This window comes from Macaca thibetana, chromosome 19, assembly GCF_024542745.1.
Source record: "Macaca thibetana thibetana isolate TM-01 chromosome 19, ASM2454274v1, whole genome shotgun sequence".
NCBI lineage: Eukaryota > Metazoa > Chordata > Mammalia > Primates > Cercopithecidae > Macaca > Macaca thibetana.
In genome coordinates, this window is record NC_065596.1 from 18553646 (window position 1) to 18579366 (window position 25721).

General features: G+C 52.7%; 2 protein-coding genes across 5 annotated transcripts in view; one reads left to right on the forward strand and one right to left on the reverse strand.

Moving 5' to 3' along the window:
* Positions 1-25721, reverse strand: part of RPL36 (ribosomal protein L36) — a 459247-nt gene that overhangs the window by 111201 nt on the left and 322325 nt on the right. The gene's annotated exons all lie outside the window — the stretch shown is intronic.
* TINCR (TINCR ubiquitin domain containing) lies at positions 4682-23970 on the forward strand. Of its 3 annotated transcripts, none has more exons than XM_050770911.1 (3): positions 4682-5278; positions 22028-22157; positions 22874-23970. In XM_050770911.1, the coding sequence occupies exons 1-3, from the start codon at positions 5063-5065 to the stop codon at positions 22897-22899; spliced, it is 372 nt and encodes a 123-aa protein (XP_050626868.1). In that variant the 5' UTR covers positions 4682-5062; the 3' UTR covers positions 22900-23970. The 3 variants fall into 3 exon arrangements, with proteins under 3 accessions (XP_050626868.1, XP_050626869.1, XP_050626870.1); XM_050770912.1 differs by lacking the exon at positions 4682-5278 and adding an exon at positions 14759-15100; XM_050770913.1 differs by lacking the exons at positions 4682-5278; positions 22028-22157; positions 22874-23970 and adding exons at positions 14759-15100; positions 21323-21544.

Sequence of the window (25721 nt, forward strand, 5' to 3'; positions counted from 1 at the left end):
TGGAAGAAGGGAGTAATCATTGTAGTTGCCATATGGGATATTTACAAAGATTAGTTAATCCACCTAAAAAGCCTGGCATACAGTAAATGCTTAATACATGTTGGCAGGCCCTGGGGAGCCCTATAGGAATAAAGCCTCGGGTACTCACGTTTCACAGGGGCCCTGGCAAAATGCAATGCCAGAGGTCTGGAGGGGGTCCCGGTGAGGAAATGACCAGCTCCAGCCATACAGAAAGAAAACGGCAGGATCAGAATGAAGACCTTATGGCCTGGCGCGGTGGCTCACGCCTGTAATCCCAGCGCTTTTGGAGGCTGAGACAGGTGGGTCACCTGTAGTCAGGAGGTCGAGACCAGCCCGGCCAACATGGGGAAACCCATGTCTCTACTAAAAACGCAAATATTAGCCAGACGTGGTGGCAGGCGCCTGTAATCCCAGCTACTCGGGAGGCCGAGGCAGGAGAATTTCTTGAACCGTGGCAGGCAGAGGTTGCAGTGAGCTGAGTTGGCATCACTTCACTCTAGCCTGGGTGAAAGAGCGAAACTCCATCTCAAAAAAAAAAAAAAAAAAAAAAGAAAAAAAATAGAATTAAGATCTTATGAAATGTCTCCACAGCTACAAAAATGTGTCAACTTCACCAATTGCTAAATTTTGTATTCATAAAGATTTCATTACATTTCAAAACAGCTCCTAGGTTAGATTTTCTCATTCCCAAGGAACTCCCAAGCCTCTACGATGATTGCCAATCTCAAATTGCATGCATGACTCCTAGTCGCATAATTTCAAAGGCAAAGTCAGAACAGGGCCTTTTGATTCCGAAAGAAAAAAATAAAAAACCAACAGCCATGAAGTCGACGTTTAGTGGGGATGCCATGCCTTTCAAAAAACAGGTTTGCCGGATTGAGGGGCGGGGGCTTCCTTGAGTCCCAGTGACCCACGGGAGAGGTGAGGCTGTGCCTCCCTGGTCATACGATGGTGACAAATCAGTGTTCGCATTCTGCTGTCACTGCTGGGTGGGTTCCAACCTCAGCCCTTCAGCCACATCTTTGGCCAGCTGGGTGGACTAGGGGAGCTTCTCTCTCTCTCTTTTTTTTTTTTTTTGAGATGGAGGCTGAAAAGGTCCCTTTGTCTTGGAGACCAGTGCGTTCACAGGTCCCAGGGGTTAGGACATGGGCATCCTTGTCCGTCACCCTGGGGTACAACAGAATCCACTTTGGGAAGCACCGGATGTGCTTACCAGTCAAGCAGGTTAGACATCTCTAGTCCCCAGGGCCAGCCACTGATTTACACAAAGGACACACACGGGCGTCACACAACATCACCAACCCAGACATACCCCGGTGCAGCTTCTCGGGAAACCGGAGTCAATCCCTGGGAAAGTCGAGCGTGGAAGAAGGTTCTGAGTCCAAGGGAGGCTGAGACCCGCCCAGAGGCAGCGAGCCATGGATCTGAGGCTCCAGCCCAGGGTCCCTGCTCCTCAGCCTCCCTGGATGGCCGGGCGCCCCATGCCGAGGTCACACGGTGGTGAAGAGATAGGTGCTTGGGGCAAAAGTGAGCAAGCTACACATGTGACTGTCCATAATTTTGCACATGCACTTGACCTTTAGAGTTGACCCCAAGGATAACTCTACATGTCCTGCAGTGCTTCCAGAGACAATACTGGGCCAGAAACTGACCCCAAATTACTCTTTGGAGTGCCGAGAGCCACTTCTCCACACTCCTCAAATCCTCATGAGATGCAGCCGCTCTGTGTTTGCCTCCATCTTCAAATATTGACACAGCAGCTGCCGGGTTCAGTGGCGCATAAGGCACTGAGGACCTGAGACACTGCCCTCCTGGGAGAGCTTCCTGGGCGGTCTGTGAGCCAGGGCCCGGTGGCTCACGCCTATAATCCACAGCACTTTGGGAGGCTGAGGCGGGAGGATCACTGGAGCTCAGGAGTTTGAAAGCAGTGTGGGTAACGTAGCAAGACCCCATCTGTACAAAAAAATAAAATTAGCTGGGCTGCTGGTGTACGCCTGTCGTCCTAGCTACCCACGAGGCTGAGGTGGGAGGATCAGTTGGGCTCAGGAGGCAGAGGCTGTAGTGAGCTGTAATCACGTCACTGCACTCCAGCCTGGGCGACAGGCTGTCTCAAGAAAGAACACTGTGGTACTGGCTGTGACTGAAGAGACCAGCCACACATGGCCAGCCCCTTCACATTCCATCCCCTGCAAGAGGTCTGCTCTGACCACTGGATCAGCAGTGCCCATCACCCTCTGCTTTGTCCTTGTCACACCTGCCTGTGCTCGTGGCTCTGACCACTCACTACAGCATTGTTTATTGTTGGCACTCTCTACCACATAGGCATCACTGGGGCAGGCATCTACATCTCCCCAGTGCACAGCCTTTAAAAACGGAGGTTTTGGCCAGGCATGGTGGCTCACGCCTGTAATCCCAGCACTTTGGGAGGAGGAGGCTGGGGGATCACCTGAGCTCAGGAGTTTGAGACCAGCCTGGCCAACATGGTGAAACCCCGTCTGTACTAAAAATACAAAAATTAGCCGGGCATAATCCCAGTTACTGAGGAGACTGAGACAGGAGAATCGCTTGAACCTGGGAGACGGAGGTTGCAGCGAGTTGGTTGCACCACTACACTCCAGCCTAGGTGATAGAGTGAGACTCCACCTCAAAAAAAAAAAAAAAAAAAAGGTGCTTTATGCAATATCTGGCATACAGTAGGTGCCTAGCAAGTGGTTGCAGTTCTTTGAATTTTTTTAGCAATAGACAGGTCTAAACCAGGGCTTCCCAACTCCTTGCCTGACAGAAATCCCTTCCCTCTGCCCTCTAAGAAGTTAAGTGTGACCCACAGACTTAGGGAAGGAGAATCTTTTGGGCTCAATTTCCGTCACAGCTGTAATCTATAATGTTGCATTACAGTTTTTAAAACAAGAGGCCCCGCTTTGGCCTCTCAAATGCTGCACGCTGTGGAGTTAAGTGCTGGAAACCACTGATGGTGTCTCTTGGCTTCTTCCAGTCTTGCAATCATAGCCGCCTCGTGCCAACCAGCTGTGAAACTGCTGGGGTGCCCCGTGTACCCAGCCACAGAAAACGCACATCAGACCTCGCAGGGAGCTCGTAAAAGGCACTGAAGCTTCCCCTGCGTGGATGCTGCTGGCCACAGCAGACCAAATATTTACAGACTCAGCTGAAATGAAACCCAGCAGGGTAGATCTCACAAGTGGTCCGGGAAAGGTCCCCTCGCTCCATTGCTGGGGAAACAGTGCCCAGAGCGGGAAGGAAACCCACTTGGCCAAGGCCCCCTGCCAAGCAAGTTAAGATGAAATCCAGGCTGAAGAGCTGGGCTCTGAGTCCTTTGTTTTCTTGCTCATTTAACTTAGCAAACACTTCTTGGGTACATACTGCGAGCAGGGCTCCATGACAGGATTGCAGCCATGACTGAGACAAGCCTGCAGGTTCCTGCTGTCTCGGGGTGGAATGAGACTGGCTTCCTGGAGGAGGGGACCGGGCAGGCCTAAGCCATGAGTGAAGGAGCCCCAGAAGTGTTTTCCAGAAGAAGGAACAGGATTTGCAGAAGCCCCCAGGAAGGAAAGGCATGCCTCCCACCCTTTTTTTGGAGCGATGGGGTCTTGCTGTGTTGCCCAGGCTGGAGTACAACGGCGCGATCATAGCTCACTGCAACCTTGAGCTACTGGAAGTAATCCTCATGCCCCAGCCTCCTGAGTAGCTGGGACTCCAGGCATGAGCCACTGCACCTGGCCTAGCACCTTTGAGTAATGGAGCAGGCAGGAACATGGGGACCTGGGGCCGCAGTGGCTGATCAGGGATGGGACCACCAGCCTGTAGGGTTTTCAGCCCTTGAGAAGAAGAGAACCAGCCCTCCTGGAAGGGTTTGAGGGTAACACTCAAATGTCTCTCTTCAGGCCCTTCCTTGCTTGAGGTGCAAATCCTCACTGTCCGCGTGCTCCCAGTCTCCCCATGCCATGAGCACCTTCACCTCCAGGAAGCTAGCACCAGCCAGCCCTGGGGAAGCAGGGGTGAGCCACCCTGGACTCGGGGCCCTGGCTGTTAGGACAAAGACACAGTATGGCGGCCAGAAGCCACCTCCAGTTTGGGGATCCTTGCTCCAAAGACCAGAACATAGGAGCAAGCAGGCTGGCAGAACTGGTGGGCACAGCTGGGCACAGTGCCTCACGCCTGTAATCCCAGCACTTTGGGAGGCCGAGGCGGGCGGATCACTTGAGACCAACCTGGTCAACATGGTGAAACCCCGTCTCTACTAAAAATACAAAAATTAGCTGGGTGTGGTGGCACATGCCTGTAATCCGAGCTACTTGGAAGGTTGAGGCAGGAGAATCACTTGAATCCGGGAGGTGGAGGTTGCAGTGAGCTGAGATCGCCCCACTGCACCTGGGTGACAGAACAAAACTCTGTATAAAAAATAAATATATCTTTGGGAGATCGAGGCGGGCGGATCATGAGGTCAGGAGATCGAGATCATACTGGCTAATACGGCGAAACCCCTTCTCTACTAAAAATACAAAAAATTAGCGGGGTGAGGTGGCGCATGCCTGTAATCCCAGTTACTCGGGAGGCCGAGGCAGGAGAATCTCTTGAACCTGGGAGGTTGCGCCACTGCACTCCAGCCTGGGCGACCGAGTGAGACTCGGTTGGGTATCACACCCCCACCTACTCAGCCCCTGGCCGAGTCATAGCAGGTGGACACTCATGGGGACCAAGATGCCGTCGAGGGACGGGGCCCAAGAGATGCGGCTATAAGTGGGGGGTGCTGGGTCACTGGAGATGCCTGACTTGCTTATTGAAGAAGCCTCAGGCTCTGGAGGTGGGGGAAGCCGTGGGCGGGGAGAGAAGGGGGAAAAAGGATGGAGAAAGACACCGGGACACAGAAAAAGAGAGATGCAGGGAGAAGAGAGACAGAGGCTGAGACACAGAATGAAACACACACACACACAGGGACGCATTAGACACAAAAGGAGAAACAGATGGACCCAGGACCTGTGGAGTTGTGGATCTGCCCTTGGGGCAGCCGGGCCCTCCACTCCATATGTCCACTAGGTGGCGCCCAAGAGCCACGCTCCGCAGCGCAGCCGACCCGGCTGGGCCCTCCTACTGCGGGAGCCCCGATCTCTCTGCCCGCCTTGTGTTTCCCCCACTGGGCCCAACACCACCTTCGTGGGCGGCCCTGGGGGCGCAGGTGGAGGCTGGAATGAGGGCTTCCTCGAGGATCGAGGGTCTCCAGAGCCTCCCAACCCGGCCCCCGGTAGGCGAAGGCCCTGTTAGTGTGTGTGTCTGTGCTTCTCTTAGAGTGAGTTTGTATTGGCCTCAGGAGTGGACGTGCCTGCTTCTGTCTTGGGGTGTGGATCTGGTGAATCTCCGTGTGTGGGGCTTAGGGCTGTGTGTCTCTCTGTGTGCATCTGCGTTTGTCACGGGGCGTGTGTCCCCGTGTGTAGCTGTGTTTGCTCTGGGGGACGTGTGTCTCTGTGCGTGTGACTGCGTGTCTCATTTTTCTCTTGCTACATATCACGGCTGTATTTGCCTTGGGTGCGTCTGTGGCTCTGTGTGACTGACTTCTCCTCGTGCTGTGTACATTTTGGTGTATCTGGGCTGGCCAGTGACTTGTGTGCCTCATTATCTCCATGCCCCTTGGAAAGCTACTTCTCCCGCCCCTGCTCACCTTTCCTGGCGGCTCTGTATTGTTTCGGTTCTTGAATTCACCAAAGAATTCAAGAACCGAAACATTTATGAAGTGCTTCCTGGGGCCCCCTGGAGAGACAGGAGCGACTGTTCATGGAGCTGTGTGTCTATGGGTCTGACCATAGATTTAGATCCTGCTCAAACTAAGCATCTACTATGTACCAGGCCTTGGATCGGGTACTGTTTTCATGCTATGCGTTCAGTTTCCTCATCTGTAAAATGGGCCTGATATTCGACCGGGCGCAGTGGCTCACACCTTTAATCCCAGCACTTTGGGAGGCTGAGGCGGGCAGATCACGAGGTCAGGAGATCCAGACCATCCTGGCTAACACAGTGAAACCCCGTCTCTACTACAAATACAAAAAAATTAGCCGGGCGTGGTGGTGGGCGCCTGTAGTCCCAGCTACTCGGGAGACTGAGGCAGGAGAATGGCGTGAACCCAGGAGGTGGAGCTTGCGGTGATCCGAGATCGTACCACTGCAATCCAACCTGGGTGACAAAGTGAGACTCCGTCTCAAAAAAAAAAAAAAAAAAAAAACCAACTACAAAACAAAAAGAAATTGTAAAAAACAAATGGGTCTGATAAGGTTTGTAAAACCTAGAACACTGCCTGACGCATTCTTTTTTTTTTTTTTTTTTTTTTTTTTTGCGAGGGAGTCTCGCTCTGTCTCCCAGGCTGGACTGCAGTGGCCGGATCTCAGCTCACTGCAAGCTCCGCCTCCCGGGTTCACGCCATTCTCCTGCCTCAGCCTCCCGAGTAGCTGGGATTACAGGCGCCCCCCACCTCGCCTGGCTAGTTTTTTATATTTTTTAGTAGAGACGGGGTTTCACCGTGTTAGCCAGGATGGTCTCGATCTCCTGACCTCGTGATCCGCCCATCTCAGCCTCCCAAAGTGCTGGGATTACAGGCTTGAGCCACCGCGCCCGGCCTGCCTGGGGCATTCTAAAGACTCAGTGTGAGAAATTATCTCAGGCTGGGTTGTGGTGGCTCATGCCTGGAATCCCAGCACTTTGGGAGGCCAAGGTGGGCAGATTTATTTTCAGTCCAGGAGTTCGAGACCAGTCTGGGCAACATGGCAAAACGCTGTCTCTACAAAACAACACAAAACCAAACCAAAACAAAAATAATTAGCCATGCGGGATGGTGTGCACCTGTAGTCCCAGCTACTTGGGAGGCTGGGGTGGGAGGATCATTTGATCCCAGAAGGCAGAGGTTGCAGTGAGCTGAGATCATGCCACTGCACTCCAGCCTGGGTGACACAGAGCCGAACCTTCCCTCAAGGAAAAAAAAAAAAAAAAAAAAAGGAAAGAAAAATCATCTAATTTAATTCTAATAACTACAGGCACAACTATTAACCTATGGGTCAGTGGGGAACCCCTGAGAATTCTTCACTCACTGTTAAGAACTTGAGGGTTGTCAAAAAGGCCTAAATAGATTGGATGCTCGGACGTCTGTCTGCATAAAAACTTTCCTTTTAGCTTAGCTCAGTGGTTCTCAAACTTCAGAAAACTGAGTAGATGGGATCATGCTGGGTATAAAAATCAGGGACATGAGTTGTTTCAGACATCAGGAACTCAGCAGTGAACAGAACAGACAAAATAGCCGTTGGGGAGTTTCTGTTCTGATGGGGAAAGATAATAAATGAGGTTGTCACTCCACAAATGTGAGTCATTATGGTTATTTTCCATCAAAGGCTTTCAATATACTTGGCCGTTTCACCTTCCAGAAAGATGGTACTAACGTATCCCAGCAATGTATGCAAGTTCTCACTGCCCTGTACCTTCACAAAAACTATTATTGGATCTTTTTGTCAAATATTAGAGTGGCAAAATACTTTTTCACGAGTCTTTTACAATTTCCCACCTATGTCTTTTGTGTGTCCAAAGTGCATCCATGTTCTTTGCGTGTGTTGCTTTATTTTTATTGATTTCTAACCACTCTTTATATATGAGGAATGCTACTTTGTTTAAATATGTTGGTGGTAAATAGCCTTTGTTTCTAATAGAATGAGGCTAGAAAAACACAGCTTGCCAACAGGGACCACCATAAACCTTCATTTGCCCAACAAACATCCTGGCAGTGTATCAATCCTTCCTTCTTTCCTTCCTTCTTTCCTTCCTTCCTTCCTTCCTTCCTTCCTTCCTTCCTTCCTTCCTTCCTTCCTTCCTTCCTTCTTTCCTTCCCTCCTTCCCTCCTTCCCTCCCTGACTCCCTCCCTCCTTCCTTCCTTTGCTCCTTCCCTCCCTTTCCTCCCTCCCTCCCTCACTCTCTCCCTTCCTCCCTTCCTTCCTTTAGATGGGGTTCCACTCTTGCCCAGGCTGGAGTGCAGTGGCACAACCTTGGCTCACTGCAACCTCCACCTCCTGGGTTCAAGTGATTCTCCTGCCTTAGCCTCTGGAGTAGCTGAGATTACAGGCACCCGCCACCACAACGGGGATTGCAGGTATGTGCCTGTAGTCCCAGCTACTCAGGAGGCTGAGGTAGGAGGATTGCTGGAGCCTGGGAGGCTGAGGCTGCAGTGAGCTGTGATCATGCCACTGTACTCCAGCCTGGGTGACAGAGCAAGACCCTGTCTCATAAAATAAAATAAGATAAAATAAAACAATAACATAGGCCAGAATACCTGTTCATCAGAGGCTGGGCAGCAGGGAGAAGTGTGGGTGGGGGGCCTGCATATTCCACCAATCCTGTAGACGAATAGGGAAGGAGGGTGGGTGCCGGGCCCACTTGCCCCCATCTGTAACATATCCACTGCCCTTAGCATTGCCACATTCTGGAATTATAGATACTTTGACTCTTGTAATGTACAAGAGGTTTTCTTTTTTTTTGTGAGAGAGTCTTGCTCTGTTGCCCCGCCCAGGCTGGAGTGCAGTGGTGCAATCATAGCTCACTGCAGCCTCCAACTCCTGGTCTCAGGTGATCCACTTGCCTCAGTCTCCAGAATAGCTGGGACTACAGGGGCGCACACCACCACGCTCAGCTAATTTTAAAATTCTGGTCGGGCATGGTGGCTCATGCCTGTAATCCCAGCACTTTGGGAGACTGAGGCAGGCGGATCACTTGAGGTCAGGAGTTCGAGACCAGCCTGGCTAACATGGTGAAACCTCGTGTCTACTAAAAATATAAAAATAGCCTGGCGTGTTGGCGCATGCTTGTAATCTCAGCTACTCAGGACGCAGGAGAATCGCTTGAACCTGGGAGGTGGAGGTTGCAGTGAGCTGAGTTCGTGCCACACACTCCAGCCTAGGTGAAAAAGTGAGATTCCGTCTCAAAAAAAAAAAAATTTTTTTTTGGTAGAGTCAGAGCCTCGCTATGTGGCTTAGGCTAGTCTTGAAATCCTGGCCTCAAGCAATCCTCCTGCCTGGGCCTTCCAAAGTGCTGAGATTACAGGTAAGAGCCACCGTGCCCCGCCTCTGGCCCATTTTTAAAAGCCTATTCCTCTTGCTTCCTGCTGAACTTTCTTAAAACTTACTACTGCATCTTTTTCTCCCCTAAGACAGCCGGAGGGGATGTCTGGTGGTTACTGCTCAGAGCCCCCACCCACCCACTAGAGAGCTCTGAGGAGGACGAAACACCAGCTGTTCTAAGATCCGAGGAATCTATGTGTTCAGTGATCCCACGATTCTGAGCCTCCCAGACTCCAGAGCTCAGGGATTCTCTGAGCTTGTCAGTGTCTGCCTGGGTCTTCCATAATTGCCCACCACAGATAATACGGTGTCTCGAGGCAGAAACCATGATCCCTCTAATCCACAGACCCAGGCAGAGGGCCGGTCGCCTGCAGCCACCAAGCTTTTCCTAACAGCTTAATGAGAAAGTCAGAATTAACTGGAAGTGGCACCTAGCACTCCGAGGGCTCAGTGTGGCCTCCCCATGTTGAAGCCAAGTGTCCCTGGGCCTCCCTTTGACCTTCTTGGACACCAGCAATTATGATGGGCGAGGCCTGGAATTCAGTCTGAACAGGGAGGTGGCCGGGGGCCATGGTGACCTAGTTCTTCAGGTTGAGCCAGCCCTCCCACCTTCCCCAGAGAGTGACCAGCCCAGCCTGGGTTCTCATTCTGCCACTACTCCTCTCCGGGCCTCAGTTTCCCTCCTTTGTTCAAGGAGGTCAGGGATCGTGCCAGCCTCCTACTTTGCTGTGTTACATGTAAATTTCTTGGCACATGTATTATGTTCTCATCTCTCTTTGTGCACACGGATACCTTCCCAGAAAGGACACTGCTGGCTTATACCTTTTTCAAACAGCTATTGTCAGAGAGCTTACGCCATTTCACACTCTGAACCCCAACAGCATGAGGCTGCACTTTTCCCCAAACCCTGAAAACACAGCGAATGCTCAGACTTTTTCATCTTTACCAGCCGGAGAGATGAAAAGAAGAAAAAGGTATTTCATGGTAGTTTTATTTTATATTTAGGTTACCATGAGCGAGAATGAACTCCCTTGCCTATGCCCAGAAGACGTTTGTATCTCCTTTTCAGAAAACCGTTCTTGTGCGGTGGCTTAGGATGTAATCCCAGCACTTTGGGAGGCTGAGGCGGGAGGATTGCTTGAATCCCGGGAGTTCAAGACCAGCCTGGGCGGCCGGGCGCGGTGGCTCAAGCCTGTAATCCCAGCACTTTGGGAGGCCGAGACGGGCGGATCACGAGGTCAGGAGATCGAGACCATCCTGGCGAACACGGTGAAACCCCGTCTCTACTAAAAAATACGAAAAAAAGGCCGGGCGCGGTGGCTCACGCCTGTAATCCCTGCACTTTGGGAGGCTGAGGCGGGCGGATCACGAGGTCAGTAGATCGAGACCATCCTGGCTAACACGGTGAAACCCCGTCTCTACTAAAAAATACAAAAAATTAAGTCCCAGCTACTCCGGAGGCTGAGGCAGGAGAATGGCGCGAACCCGGGAGGCGGAGCTTGCAGTGAGCCGAGATGGTGCCACTGCACTCCAGCCTGGGCGACAGAGTGAAGACTCCGCCTCAAAAAAAAAAAAAAAATACGAAAAAAAACTAGCCGGGCACGGTGGCGGGCGCCTGTGGTCCCAGCTACTTGGGAGGCTGAGGCAGGAGAATGGCGTAAACCTGGGAGGCGGAGCTTGCAGTGAGCTGAGATCCGGCCACTGCACTCCAGCCTGGGAGACAGAGCGAGACTCCGTCTCAAAAAAAAAAAAAAAAAAAAAAAGACCAGCCTGGGCAACATGGCGAAACCCTGTCTCTACTAAAAATACAGAACATTAGCCGGGAGGGGTGGTACACAGTTACAGTGAGCCAAGATTGCGCCACTGCATTCCAGTGTGGGAAACAGCAAGACCCTAGCTCGAAAACAAAACAAAACAAAAAAAAAAAAAAAAACCATTCATGTCTCACCTTTTTTTTGACTGACTTGTTAATCCGTATCAATTTCTAGATGCTTTTTACATATTAAGGATATCAGGCTCTTGTCTATCATGTTTTGGAAGCTGTTCTCCCTTAATGTTGCCTGTTGATCTTCTAGTATTTTTTATTTGTTTGTTTTTTCTTTTTTTTTTTCGAGCCACTGCACCCAGCCTTTCTCTTTCTTTTCTTTTCTCTCTCTTTCTTTTCTCTTCTTTTTCTCGCTCTGTCCCTCTTTCTTTCTTTTTTTTTTTTGAGACGGAATCTTGCTCTGTCGCCCAGGCTGGAGTGCAGTGGCGCGATCTCGGCTCACTGCAAGCTCCGCCTCCTTGTTCACACCATTCTCCTGCCTCAGCCTCCTGAGTAGCTGGGACTACAGGCGCCCGCCACCTCGCCCAGCTAGTTTTTTGTATTTTTTTTAGTAGAGACGGGGTTTCACCGTGTTAGCCAGGATGGTCTGGATCTCCTGACCTCGTGATCCACCTGCCTTGGCCTCCCAAAGTGCTGGGATTACAGGCGTGAGCCACCGCGCCCAGCTGTTTTGTTTTTCTAAAGACAGGCTCTCACTCTGTCGCCCAGGCTGGAGTGCAGTGGCGTAATCTTGGCTCACTGCAACATCCACCTCCTGGGTTGAAGTCATTCTCCTGCCTCAGCCTCTCAAGTAGCTGGAATTACAGGCACCCACCACCACACCTGGCTAACTTTTGTATTTTTAGTAGAGACAGGGTTTCACCATGTTGTCCAGGGGGACCTTGATCTCCTGACCTCAGGTGATCCACCCACCTTGGCCTCCCAAAGTGCTGAGATTACGGGAGTGAGCCACTGTGCCCAGTTTTCAATTGACTTGTTAATCCTTATTGATTTCCAAATGCTCTTTACATATTAAGGAAATCAGTCTTTGGTCTGTCATGTTTCGGAAAACTTTCCTCCTTGATGTTGACTGTTGATCTTCTAGTATTTTTTTTAATGTGCATATGTGTGTAGGAATTTTATATTTGTAGTCAGTTACTAATCTTTTAATTAAAGGTTTCTGGGTTTAATATCCTTTAACACAGTAAGATTATTTTTATTTTTATATTTTTTTGAGACGGAGTCTCACTCTGTCACCCAGGTTGGAGTGCAATGGCGTGGTCTCAGCTCACTGCAACCTTCGCCTCCTGGGTTCAAGTGATTCTCCCACCTCAGCCTCCTGAGTCCTGGGATTATAGGCAGGTACCACCACACCTGGCTAATTTTAGTATTTTTAGTAGAGACCGGGTTTCACCATATTGGCCAGGCTGGTCTCGAACTCCTGACCTTGTGATCTGCCCACCTCGGCCTCCCAAAGTGCTGGGATTACAGGTGTGAGCCACCGCGCCCAGCCCAGATTATTTTTATTTTTAACTTCTATGTTTTCTCCTAATAGTTGTATATTTTCTTTCACTGGGGGCAAGGGTTGAAGGGGCCATCTGGAATTTAATTTGGTTTGAGTTTTCTTTAAAATTTCCATCTGAAGGAAAAAAAAAAAAAAAAAAGGCTGGACATGGTGGCTCACGCCTGTAATCCCAGCACTTTGGGAGGCCGAGGCAGGCAGATCACTTGAGGTCAGGAGTTCGAGACCAGCCTGGCCAACATGGTGAAACCCTGTCTCTACTAAAAATACAAAAATTAGCTGGGCATGGTAGCGCACGCCTGTAATTGCAGCTACTCAGGAGGCTGAGGCAGGAGAATTGCTTGAACCCGGGAGGCGGAGGCTGCAGTGAGCCGAGATATTGCCACTGCACTCCAGCCTGAGTGACAGAGTGAGACTCCATCTTAAAAATAAAAAAATAATAATAATAATTAGAAACTTCCATCTGAACTCTTATGGTTGTATAAGAGTGATGTTTGTGGGCCAGGCGTGGTGGCTCACGCCTGTAATCCCAGCACTTTGGGAGGCCGAGGTGGGTGGATCACCTGAGGTCGGGAGTTCAAGACCAGCCTGACCAACGTGGAGAAACCCCATCTCTACTAAAAATAGAAAAAATTAGCCAGGCTTGGTGGCACACACCTGTAATCCCAGCTACTGAGAAAGGCTGAGGCAGGAGAATCGCTTGAACCTGGGAGGTGGAGGTTGCGGTGAGCCGAGATCGTGCCATTTTACTCCACCCTGGGCAACAAGAGCGAAACTCCATCTCAAAAAAAAAAAAAAAAAAAAAGTGATGTTTGTGTGATGAATGGATTACAACAAAACTGCTCATGCTAGGTGGCCTGGGTTCGAATCCCAGCTCTGCCAGTTTTCTCTCTGTTTCCTCTGGGAAATCTCTTTTCTATGCCTCAGTTTTCTGACTTGTAAAATGGGAAGTCATAGTGTCATGGGAAAAATAAGAGATGCTTCCCCTACCCCAATAAAGTACCTAGAAGACTGTCACTCAGCAGGTGCTCTTTTATTTTCCTTTTTCTTTACTTTCTTTCTTGTTTTTTGAGACGGAGTTTCCCTCTTGTTGCCCAGGCTGGAGTGCAATGGCCTATCTCGGCTCACCACAATGTCCGCCTCCTGGGTTCGAGCGATTCTCCTGCCTCAGCCTCCTGAGTAGCCGGGATTACAGGCACCCACCACCATGTCTGGCTAATTTTTTTGTATTTTTTGTAGAGACGGGGTTTCTCTGTGTTAGTCAGGCAGATCTCAAACTCCCAACCTCAGGTGATCCGCCCACCTTGGCCTCCCAAAGTGTTGGGATTACAGGCGTCAGCCACTGCGCCTGGCCTCTTCTTTCTTTCGTTCTTTCTTTCCTCTTCTTTTTTTCTCTCTCTCCCTCTTTCTTTCTTTCTTTCTTTTTTTTTTTTTTTTTTTTTTTGAGGTGGAGTCTTGCTCTGTCACCCAGGCTGGAGTGCAGTGGTGCAATCTCGGCTCTCTGCAATCTTTGCCTGTCAGGTTCAAGCGATTCTTCTGCCTGACTCCTGAGTAGCTGAGATTACAGGCACGTGCTGCCACGCCTGGCTAATTTTTGTACTTGTAGTGGAGACGGGGTTTCACCTTATTGGCCAGGTTGGTCTCGAACTCCTGACCTCAGGTGATCCGCCTGCCTCAGTCTCCCAAAGTGCTGGGATTCCAGGCATGAGCCACCGCACCCGGCCTAAAAGTAAATTTATTATTTTTTTAAATGTAGGCTGAGCATGGTGGCCGAGGGTTATAATCCCACCGCTTTGGGAGGCCAAGGCGGAGAATCGCTTGTCGTCAGGAGTTCAAAACCAGCCTGGGCAACATCGCCAGGCCCCGTCTCTACAAAAAGTACAAAAATGAGCTGGTCGTGGTGGCAGGGCCTGTAGTCCCAGCTACTCAAGAGGCTGAGGCGGGAGGATCGCTTGAGCCCGGGAGGTCGAGGCTGCAAGGAACCATGATTGTGCCACTATGCTCCAGCCTGGGCGACCAAGTGAGATTCTGTCCTTAAAAAGATCAAATAAACTGGCCTCCCAGCCTCCCTCCCTGGCGCCTCCACCATGTAACCCCCTGGACATCCGCGTGTCTCCTTGGCTGGGATGACCTCGCTGATGGCTCTGTCGTGGGTGGCCACCTCGGATCCCCGGGCGCACTCTGGGGCCAGCAATGGGGAGCGGGCCAGCAATGGGGAGCGGACCCGCCTGAGGGGACCGTGGCACCCGCCCCGCCCCGCCGGGCCTGCCCACTGCGTGCCGGGCGTGTCCGGGCGGGCGGAGCGCGGGCGCGGCGGGGGCGGGCGGCCAGGCCGGTCGGGCGGGTGCGCGGGGCGCGCGGGGCCCGGGGCCAGAGCTGGAGCCGGACGGGCGCCATGGAGGGGCTGCGGCGGGGGCTGTCGCGCTGGAAGCGCTACCACATCAAGGTGCACCTGGCGGACGAGGCGCTGCTGCTGCCGCTGACCGTGCGGCCGCGGGACACACTCAGCGACCTGCGCGCCCAGCTGGTGGGCCAGGGCGTGAGCTCCTGGAAGCGCGCCTTCTACTACAACGCGCGGCGGCTGGACGACCACCAGACGGTGCGCGACGCGCGCCTGCAGGACGGCTCGGTGCTGCTGCTCGTCAGCGACCCCAGGTGGCGGCGGGGCTCGGGGTGGTGGGAGGGCGGCGGCCGGGGACCCCCGAAGAGCGGCGGGGGAGGTAGGCGCCCAGGGCGGCCTCCCGGGCCGGCACTGCTTTCCCACCTCGCGCTGCCCGCCTGGCCTCTCTCCTGACCCGGCCTTGCCGGCGTCGGTCTTTTGCTTCCCGGCTGTCTGTGTCTGTGTCTGTCTCTCTGCCTGTTTCTGTCTCTGCTGTTTTTCTCCCTCTCTCTCTCGTCTCTGTCACTCTCATTTTTGTCACTCTCTCGTCTCTGTCTCTCATCTCTGTCTCGTTTCTCTTTTGTCTCTCTCTCTCATCTCCCTCTTCTTTCTGTCTCTTGTCTCTGACTCTCTTGTGTCTCTGTGCCTGTCCTCTTTGTCTCTCTCATCTCTTTTGTCGCTCTCCCTCTCATCTCCATCTCTTATCTGTATCTCCCTCTTTTGTTTCTGTCTCTTGTCTCTGTCTCATTTATATCTGTGTCTCTCATCTTTGTCTCCTCATCTCTTTCTCTTTTGTCTCTGTCTCTGTGTCTCTGCTCATTTTGGTCTCTGTTTTTTTCCTCTCTGTGTGTTTCTCTCCATCTCTGCCTCTGTTTATTTCTTTCTCTGATGATCTGGTTGCCTGTGATCATCCCTGTCTCTGTCTGTCTGTGTCTCCGCCCACTTCTATCTCTGCTGTATTTCTCCTTGTTTCTCCCTCCTCTCTGTCTCCCTCCCCCATTTCTGTCTCCCTCTCTTGTCTCTGTCTCTCTCCCCATTGTGGTCTCTGCTTTTTTCCTCTCTGTGCGTGTCTCTGTCTCTCTTCCCCTTTGTCTCTTTGTGTCTCTGCCCGTTTCTGTCTCTGCTTTTTTCTCCTTATGTCTCTGTGTCGTCTCTTTTGTCTCTCAGTCCATTTTTGTCTCTGTTTTTCTCTGCGTCTGTATGTGTGTCTCCCTCTCCTTGTCTCTCTGTCTCTTTGTCCATTTGTCTCTGTCTCTGCTGTTTTTCTCTCTCTGTCTCTGTCTGTCTCTTTCTGTGTCCCTGTCCATTTCTGTGTGTGTGTGTGTGCGCATCTCTCTCTGTCTCTCTGTGTCTCTGTGTCTCTGTGTCTCTGTCTCTCTGTGAGTCTGTTTTGTCTCTGTCTCTCTGTGTCTCTGTGTCTCTGTCTCTTGTCTCTGTCTCTCTGTGTCTCTGTGTCTCTGTCTCTTGTCTCTGTGTCTCTGTGTCTCTGTGTCTCTGTCTGTTTTGTCTCTGTCTCTCTGTGTCTCTGTGTCTCTATCTCTTGTCTCTGTCTCTCTGTGTCTCTGTGTCTCTGTGTCTCTGTGTCTCTGTGAGTCTGTCTGTTTGTGTCTCTGTCTCTCTGTGTCTCTGTGTCTCTGTGTCTCTGTGTCTCTGTCTCTTGTCTCTGTGTCTCTGTGTCCCTGTCTCTTGTCTCTGTCTCTCTGTGTCTCTGTGTCTCTGTGTCTCTGTGTCTCTGTGTCTCTGTGTCTCTGTCTGTTTTGTCTCTGTCTCTCTGTGTCTCTGTGTCTCTGTGTCTCTGTGTCTCTGTCTCTTGTCTCTGTGTCTCTGTGTCTCTGTGTCTCTGTCTGTTTTGTCTCTGTGTCTCTGTGTCTCTGTGTCTCTGTCTCTTGTCTCTGTGTCTCTGTGTCTCTGTGAGTCTGTCTGTTTTGTCTCTGTCTCTCTGTGTCTCTGTGTCTCTGTGTCTCTGTCTCTTGTCTCTGTGTCTCTGTGAGTCTGTCTGTTTTGTCTCTCTCTGTGTCTCTGTGTCTCTGTCTCTGTGTCTCTGTCTGTTTTGTCTCTGTCTCTGTGTCTCTGTGTCTCTATCTCTTGTCTCTGTCTCTCTGTCTCTCTGTGTCTCTGTGTCTCTGTGAGTCTGTTTTGTCTCTGTCTCTCTGTGTCTCTGTGTCTCTGTGTGTCTCTGTCTCTTGTCTCTGTGTCTCTGTGTCTCTGTGTCTCTGTCTGTTTTGTCTCTGTCTCTCTGTGTCTCTGTGTCTCTGTGTCTCTGTCTGTTTTGTCTCTGTGTCTCTGTGTCTCTGTGTCTCTGTCTCTTGTCTCTGTGTCTCTGTGTCTCTGTCTCTTGTCTCTGTGTCTCTGTGTCTCTGTGAGTCTGTCTGTTTTGTCTCTGTCTCTCTGTGTCTCTGTGTCTCTGTGTCTCTGTGTCTCTGTGTCTCTGTGACTCTGTCTGTTTTGTCTCTGTGTCTCTGTGTCTCTGTGTCTCTTGTCTCTGTGTCTCTGTGTCTCTGTGAGTCTGTCTGTTTTGTCTCTTGTCTCTGTGTCTCTGTGTCTCTGTGTCTCTGTGTGTCTGTCTCTTGTCTCTGTGTCTCTGTGTCTCTGTGTCTCTGTCTGTTTTGTCTCTGTCTCTCTGTGTCTCTGCCCATTTTGCTCTCTGCTTTCTTCTCTGCGTGCCTCTCCGTGTCTTTCTCTCTTTCTCTGTCTCTCCATTTCTGTCTCTGCTGTTTTTCTCTCTGTGTGTCTTTTTTGTCTCTGTTTCTCTGCACGTCTCTGTCCATTTCCGTCTCTTTCTTCCCCCGGTGTCTGTCTCCCTCTGTGTCTCTGTCTCTGTCATTTTTGTCTCTGCTCTTTTTTCTCTGTGTGTCTCAACATGTGTGTCTGTCTCCTTCTCTTTGTATTTCTCTCTGGGTGTCTCTGCGCATTTGTCTCTGCCGTTTTTCTCTCTGTCTCCCTGAGGCTCTGTCTCTTCCTTCTCTGGTCTCTCCCTACCCCCTTATCTCTCCCACAGCCCCACCCTAATGCCCGCTGCCCACACTCACCCTTGGATATCTGGGTCCCCAAAGAGGTCCTCTGGCCAAGATGGCCCTCAAGCGGGGCGTCTTCTGGCCCAAGGAGGGGTCTCCAGAGAAGGGCACTGGGGCCACAGGAACAGCTCACTGCTGGCCTGGGGCGGCTCTGGGAAACGGGTCGGGGTGGCCGTGAGGTGGTGAAGGTGGCCTGGGACCACCACCTTGGAAGTGTTGAACAGGAGAGGGACGGGGGCCATATGAATTACCCTGGATTTTATGGGGGTCATACTCACCCGCCCTCTAGAGGCTTGAGTCACCAAGCCTGTGTTGATGTTTTGAGGGCAGGAGCCTCAGATGCCACCCTGTTGCGGGAGCCTGGGGCTGCAGTGGGGGCGGGAGAGGTCCCCTTCCCAGGCCCTCTTGAGGGAAGATCTTAGTGGGGAAGGGGAGGCTGAGAGGATGATGAGGGATGGCGGTTCAGAGCTTGGGGCTGGGAGAGGGTGTTCTCGGCAGTGTACCTTCTATGAGGTCTGGGGACTGGACGACCCTCAGACGTCTAGACTGTAATCATGCAGTACAGGGTCAGCATTTATTGTGCGCCTACTGTGTGCCAGACTCCATGCTGGGCACTGAAATTCAGCAGTGACCCAGAGAGACCAGATCTTGCCTTCACAGAGCCTGCAGTCCCATGGGACAAGAGCCAAATAATAGCATGGGAGAATGTCAGCTCGCAGTCGGCGCTGTGGGGGATGCGAGGAAGGTGGAGAGGGGTCAGTGACTGGGGGACGCCTCTCTGGAAAGGTGACATTTCAGGATATGATGCGGAGGAGGTGGTTAAACAGAGAGTCAGGAAAGGGTGTTCCAGGCAGTGGGAACAGCCTGTGCAAAGGCCCTGAGGCAGGACCGCACCTGGCATGTTGGAGGAACAGTGAGGAGGCCCGTATGGCTGGAGCAAAGGGGAGAGAGGGAGGAAGGGAGGGCGGAGAGAGGCCGGGGCAGTTCATGCAGGGCCTCGCAGACTGCAGGGAGGACTTGGGCCTTGACCCTGAGGGAGGTGGGAGCCATAGAGGGCTGTGGGCAGAGGAGGCATGGGACCTAACTCAGTGCTCACAGGTAACCCCTGGCTGCAGCAGGGAGGACGGACTGTGGTGAGGGGAGGGCTGGAGACAGGAGACCAGGGTGGAGATCCCAGTGAGCCATGCTGGAGGCAGAGGATGGAAGCCTTCAGAGGAGACAGTTTTGGCCGGGTGCAATGGCTCACACCTGCAATCCCAGTACTTTAGGGGGCCGAGGGGGGTGGATCACCTGAGGTCAAGAGTTCAAGACCAGCCTGGCCAACATGGCGAAACCCTGTCTCTACTAAAAATACAAAAATTAGCCAGGCATGGTGGTACGCGCCTGTAATCCCAGCTACTTGGGAGGCTGAAGCAGGAGAATCGCTTGAACCCGGAGGCGGAGGTTGCAGTGAGCTGAGATCACGCCACTGCACTCCAGCCTGGGCAACAGAGTGAGACCCTGTCTCAAAACAAAACAAAAAAAGAGACAGTTTCAACCTCCTCTGGGCTCCCACCCCACCCTAATGCCCTGCCCTTTGCCCCATCCCTGACCACACACACAGCTGGGGTTGATGGCAGAGTCCAGCTTTGTCTTCCCCAACAGACGGGGGCCCCTATCTGCCTTTGCTGTTCCCTGGCTGTGTGTCCTGAGGCAGCTAACCCACCCTCTCTGGGCATTGAATGGGTTCTGAGCTCCCCAGATCCCCAGACCACTCCCAGACCTATAGCGGCAGAGCAGGGGCTACTAGTGGGTGGTGCAGCACCAGCTGGGGAGGTCTCAGCTCCCCCATCTGAGAAATGAGAAAAACACTTTGGACCTGTCAGCCCAGACAGTACCCTAGGGTGAGAGAAGCTGTGTGGGCTGCTCGGGACAAACCTGCCAGGGCTTCTCTCACTTCCGGGTAGATAGGGCCCCCTCTTCTCCCTCCCCCAGCCTCTCTTGCCACCTCCTGTTTCTACACTCTGTGAAATGCAGTAGTGACAACATTTTCTGCCTCGAGGCAGCAGCGTTGCAGGGAGACAGGTCGTCATGGGAGCCAGCAGGCACTCAGTCATGGTCACGCTTTGAGAGCCTGTGAGATGCTAGGGGCTTTTCTTTTTTTTTTTTTTTTTTTTTTATTTTATTTTTTTTTTTTGAGACGGAGTCTCGCGCTGTCACCCAGGCTGGAGTGCAGTGGCCGGATCTCGGCTCACTGCAAGCTCCGCCTCCCGGGTTCCCGCCATTCTCCTGCCTCAGCCTCCCGAGTAGCTGGGACTACAGGCGCCCGCCACCTCGCCCGGCTAGTTTTTTGTATTTTTTAGTAGAGACGGGGTTTCACCGTGTTAACCAGGATGGTCTCGATCTCCCGACCTCGTGATCCGCCCGTCTCGGCCTCCCAAAGTGCTGGGATTACAGGCTTGAGCCACCGCGCCCGGCCGCTAGGGGCTTTTCATGTGGCCTTACGGCTGCCCCTGGCGTGGATGCTAGTATTTATTTATTTACTTATTATTATTTTTGAGACAGCGTCTTGCTCTCTCGTCCAGGCCGGAGTGCAGTGGTGCGATCTCGGCTCACTGCAACCTCTGCCTCCCGGGTTCAAGCGATTCTCCTGCCTCAGCCTCCTGAGTATCTAGGATTACAGGCACCTGCCATCATGCCTGGCTAATTTTTGTATTTTTAGTAGAGACGGGGTTTCACCAGGTTGGCCAGGCTGGTCTAAAACTCCTGACCTCAGGTGATCTGCCCACCTCAGCCTCCCAAAGTGCTGGGATTACAGGTGTGAGCCACTGTGCCTGGCCGGGTGCTGTTATCATTGGCGGTTTACAGGTGGAGAAACTGAGGCAGAGCAAGATTAAGCTGGGAAGGGGCAGAGCCAGGGTTTAAACCCAGCTTTAAAGCCACGGCCTTCATCACTAAACCTTCCCCCTGCTCCATTAGTGGGAACAGTTGTTATTATTCTGATTTCATTGGCATCAGCCTGTTCCTCTCTTCCTCCCAAGGCCCTCTATCCATCCTTCAGCTGGTTCCATCAGCTCCGCCTTCAAAGTCTAACCAGAATCCGCCCACTTCTCAACCCCTGGCCCAGCCCAGTCACCCCCACCCAGGTCCACAGCCCCTGCCCTTGTCCTCTACAAGTCTGTCCTCCCTGTAGCAGGTGCTAGAGGGCGCCTGTGAGCCCCTGAGTCAGGGGCAGCCCTCCATGGCTCCCACCTCCCTCATGGTCAAAGCCTAAGTCCTTCCTGAGGCTTGCAAGACCCTGGATGACCTGCCGTATTCCCTCCCTGCTTTCTCCTCCTCCCTCTCTCCCCCTTGCTCACTCTGCTCCAGCCACATGGGCCTCCTCGCTGCCTCAGAGCCTCTGGACAGGCTGTTCCTTCAGCCTGGAATGCTGTTCCCTCAGGTCCCCAACTCCCTCTCTCCCTGCAGCCCTCCCTGACCATCCTGTTTAAAATTGCATTCCAGCGAGACGCAGTGGCTCACACCCGTAATCCCAGCACTTTGGGAGGCTGAGGCAAGCAGATCACTTGAGTCCAGGAGTTCAAGACCAGCCTGGCCAACCTGGTGAAACCCCGTCTCTACTAAAAATACAAAAATTAGCCAGGCATGGTGGCACATGCCTGTAATCCCAGCTACTGGGGAGGCTGAGGCAGGAGAATCGTTTGAATCCGGGAGGTGGAGGTTGCAGTGAGCCGAGATCGTGCCATTACACTCCAGCCTGGGCAACAGAGTGAAACTCCGTCTCAAAATAAATAAATAAATAATAAAATTGTATTTCACTCCGTCCCTGCTTCATATATTTTCCCATCACTTGTCAGCGTCTGACTTCTCCACTCTTTACTTGTTTTTACTGTAAACTCTATGAAGGCACTGCCATCCATCTTGTTCACTGCTGGATTCCCAGTTCAGTGCCTGGCACATAGTAGGTGCTCAATAAATATTAGTGGGATGTATTTGTCTCTGGAGGCAAGGAGTGGGCTGCTCAGAATATTTTTCTGGAGCTCTAGTGGTGCCTGGATGCAGGGGAGGGAATCTCCAGGTTGGAGGTGAGCCCTGGCAGGGGCAGGAAGAAGCGCCAGCCAGACACTGGGCAGAACAGGGAAGCCTCGAATGCCAAGGCAAAGGCTGTGTTTTTCCTGCAATCTGTGTCTTTCTGTCTCCCTCTTTCAGGTAGTCTGGGTTGGAGGAGGCAGAGCCATGACCGAGGGGACCCGGGTACTGGCTGAAGGAATAGGCTGGGGTAGAGGGCACTTTTGGAAAACACTTCTCCCGCCTCCCGGGAGCCTAGATCTCACTCCAGGTAAGTCATTGTAGTAGCTGAGACAGAGAAAAGACCTTAGAGATTGTGGAGACCATAGATAGGGAAACTGAGGCCCAGGAAGGAGAAGAGACAGATGTTATTGACCATCACTCACCTCCTATGCTTCTGGTCCCTAGGAGAGGGACATGACCTCGGTGGCTCACTTCTCTTTGGATTAACATGTGGACCAGAGCCGTATGGCCCCTGACTTGCTGGGTGACCTTGGGAAAATTGCTTCTCCTCTCTGGGCTCTGTTACCTGTCTCCTTACAGTGAAGGATTGAGCTTTGGTTTGGTTTTACTGCACTCTTTGCCTGCAATTCCTGCGACTGCCATCAGGTGGCAGAAAACAGCCACGTTCCAAGAGAATCGCTTGAATCCAGGAGTCGGAGGTTGCTGTGAGCTGAAATCAGGCCATTGCTCTCCAGCCTGGTGATAGAGCAGGACTCTGTCTCAAAAAAAAAAAAAAAAAAAAAAAAAAAAAAAAAAAGAGAGAAAAGGAAAGAAAACAGCCAAATTCACCAGTCACCAGGGGCCATCCCTGTCCTCTTAAAGGACACCAGGGACATCCACAGGAGGAGGGGATGACTACAGGTATCACTGTCCATGTCAGGGATGTTAGGTCAAAGGGAAGGACAACTGGCTAGAGAACTGGTGTTTCACCCTTCCCTGGGCCTGTATTGAAACGGGTGTATCCTTCCCCTCCTGTTGTTCCAGGGTCTGGGCTCCCAGGTGGATGGTGAAACCCTGGCCTGACCAGATGATGCACACTGCTTCAGACGCTCCTGCTGGAGCCCCAATCCCTGACATGGACCTAGGACATTTTTGCTCCTGCCCAGCCTATCAGGAGAGAGCCTTGAGCCTTTCAGCTCTGCTCTGCGACTTTGAGGCTGTTGCTCCCCTGTTGGGGCCCCGGGTGCCCTGTCTTCAGTGGGAAGCACTGTGCCACCTTGGAAAGCTCCCATGGGCATCCAGAGAGCATCGCAAGAAGAGAAGCACAGAGGGGACGGGAGAGGCACTCGGAGGCCCTTCCCCTCTTGCCCAGGACATTCTCCCAGCCACACCTTTGCCCAAGCCATGCCCCCTGCCTGGAGCACTTTTCAACCTCTTTTCTGCAGCTCCAATACACGTGGGATTGCAGTCTCCTCCAGGAAGTCTTCTCTGATTCTCTCCTTCCCAGCCAGAGAGCACTTAGCCCTCTTTGGGGCCCCCACAGGCCCTTTGTGCAGTGAACAGCCCTGGCTAGGGGTGCAGCCAGTCCTACCCGAACTCTCCAATGACCGAGCAGGAAGATGGGGACATCCCAGCTCCTGCTCAGGCCTCCAACTGCGCCCCATGTCCACCCCCAGATACCTCTCCAGGAGATACCTGCGCGGTTTCCCCCTTCGCCTTAAATCCAGATGCCTGGTTGTCTGCACAGGGTCTTGGGGCGGCAGGGGAAGGGGGTCTGAAGAACTCTGGCCAAAAGGATGAGGATCTGGAGGTGGGGAACTGAGCCGAGGCATGGGAGGTCATCTCGGGGCATCGCAGGGAGTGCATTGTGGGAATTCCGGATGGAGACCCTCAGGGCAGTGTGCCGGACCTCCGTTGCACCTCTGACCTGGAGCCACGTCACCTCATGTTGTGCAGCCCCGGGGAGGGTCTTTGGGGAGGAGGTGCAGGGGCTGCACGTGTCCTCGAGGGCCGTGTTCACTCTCCAGGCACCACGGGCGGAGACGCCCGAGCCTGGGAAGAAATAATGTTTTAATTAAGAGTCCTGTCGGCCGCAGGACTCAAAGCACGGACAGGTGGATAGTAAATCGCCACCATGGGGACAGCCGCGCCCAGATTGTGCGTTTGCTTAGCTGGGGACAGCGCTTGGCCCCGGGGGCTCCTGCTCGCCTCCCCTCAGAGCATCTGCTGACCTTCGGGCATCTACCCTCCAACTCCCGCTTGTCCGAGAGGAGGGGGAGAAGGAGGGGAAGAGAGAGGAGCCCCATTTGCCTCCGGCAGGCAGACGGGCTGGAGCTGCTTTGCAGAATGACTTGGGTCTTGCTGGCCCCTGGGTGTGCCTGGAGGGGGGTCTTCGTAGCCCCCTCCACTTCTCCCTTGGTGCCTAACCCAGGACTCTATCCACAGAGACCTACCGTGTGTCCCCTGGAGCTCCTCCTGGAGCAGAGCCTTCTGCTCTCTTTTCTGCAGAGGGTAAACCGAGGCCCAAGGAGGTTGTTAGGGACACAGCGCAGAGGGAGGCAGCCCAGATCCCTGCTCTTGTGTGGTTTGGGACTCTGCTAACAGCTGGGCCACATGCGTATATCTCGAGCCTGGATCCCTTCTGTCACTCATTTCCCTGTGCATATTCAGGGACCTGCCTCCATCAGGTTTTGGCAAGAAAATGGGGCATTTAATAATCTCCCCAGTTCCATTCCTTGGTCCCTACTCCGTGTCAGGACCTGCGCACGTCTTTTTGGAGCCCTGTCTCGATTGACAGCCGGCCGGAGGCGGTGGCTCACGCCTGTAATCCCAGCACTCTGGGAGGCCGAGGCGGGCGGATCACGAGGTCAGGAGATCGAGACCATCCTGGCTAACACGGTGAAACCCGGTATCTACTAAAAATACACAAAATTAGCCGGGCGTGGTGGCGGGCGCCTGTAGTCCCAGCTACTCTGGAGGCTGAGGCAGGAGAATGGCGTGAACCCGGGAGGTGGAGGTTGCAGTGAGCCAAGATCGCGCCACTGCACTCCAGCCTGGGCGACAGAGAGAGACTCGTCTCAAAAAAAAAAAAGAAAAGGTTGACAGCCTCGCTGCTCGGAGGCCAGGATGACAGCCCATTTTACAGATGGCTTTCGGCTTGCCCAAGGTCACCACCCTCTGGACTGGTGCCCCAGTAGCCTCTGAACTGAGAGGTCCCCAGCCCATGCCGGGAGCTGATGGAGGAAAAGGGGGGGAAGGGTTTCCCACTTCTTGACTGGGGGTGGAGGTGGGAGAAAGCATTTTCAGGGCGTTTTTGACATTTAACAAATAGTATGCAAATCGCATGCAAATTGCATGCAAATCATCACCCATTTCTTAAGCCTCGACAGCGCTGGCGTGTCTGAAATAATAATGTTGGACCTGTCCCTTGGTGATGACCTGGGTGGGGAGGTGCACAACCTTTTCCTTCTTCCCTCTTCCCATCGCTTCCCATCCCATCTGTTCTCCTTTCTCCCTTCCTTCGCCCCCTTCCTTCCCTGTCTCTCCCTATCTTCCATTTTTCTCTTCTTCCTTCACATAATTTGTCCAAGGCCTCCCTGGCCTGAGACAAACATAAAGCTGCAAAAATGGCTTCCTGCAGCCTATTTTCCTGGTTGGGAAACTGAGGCATGGGCCTAAGTTCCCACAGCCACACCGAGGAAAGCAGCCCCCACTGAATGTCACCATGCACCAAAGTGCACGGTCCTCCTGACACAAGAAGGGGAGATGACAGTGGCTGGAGTCGTCAGAGCTGCTTTGAGGGAGCTCCAGGCCTGACAGGCTTACAGGACCAAGGGGAACTATTGTGGAATGTCTTGGCCTTGAATGACAGGCTGCTGATTTTGGATCTGGA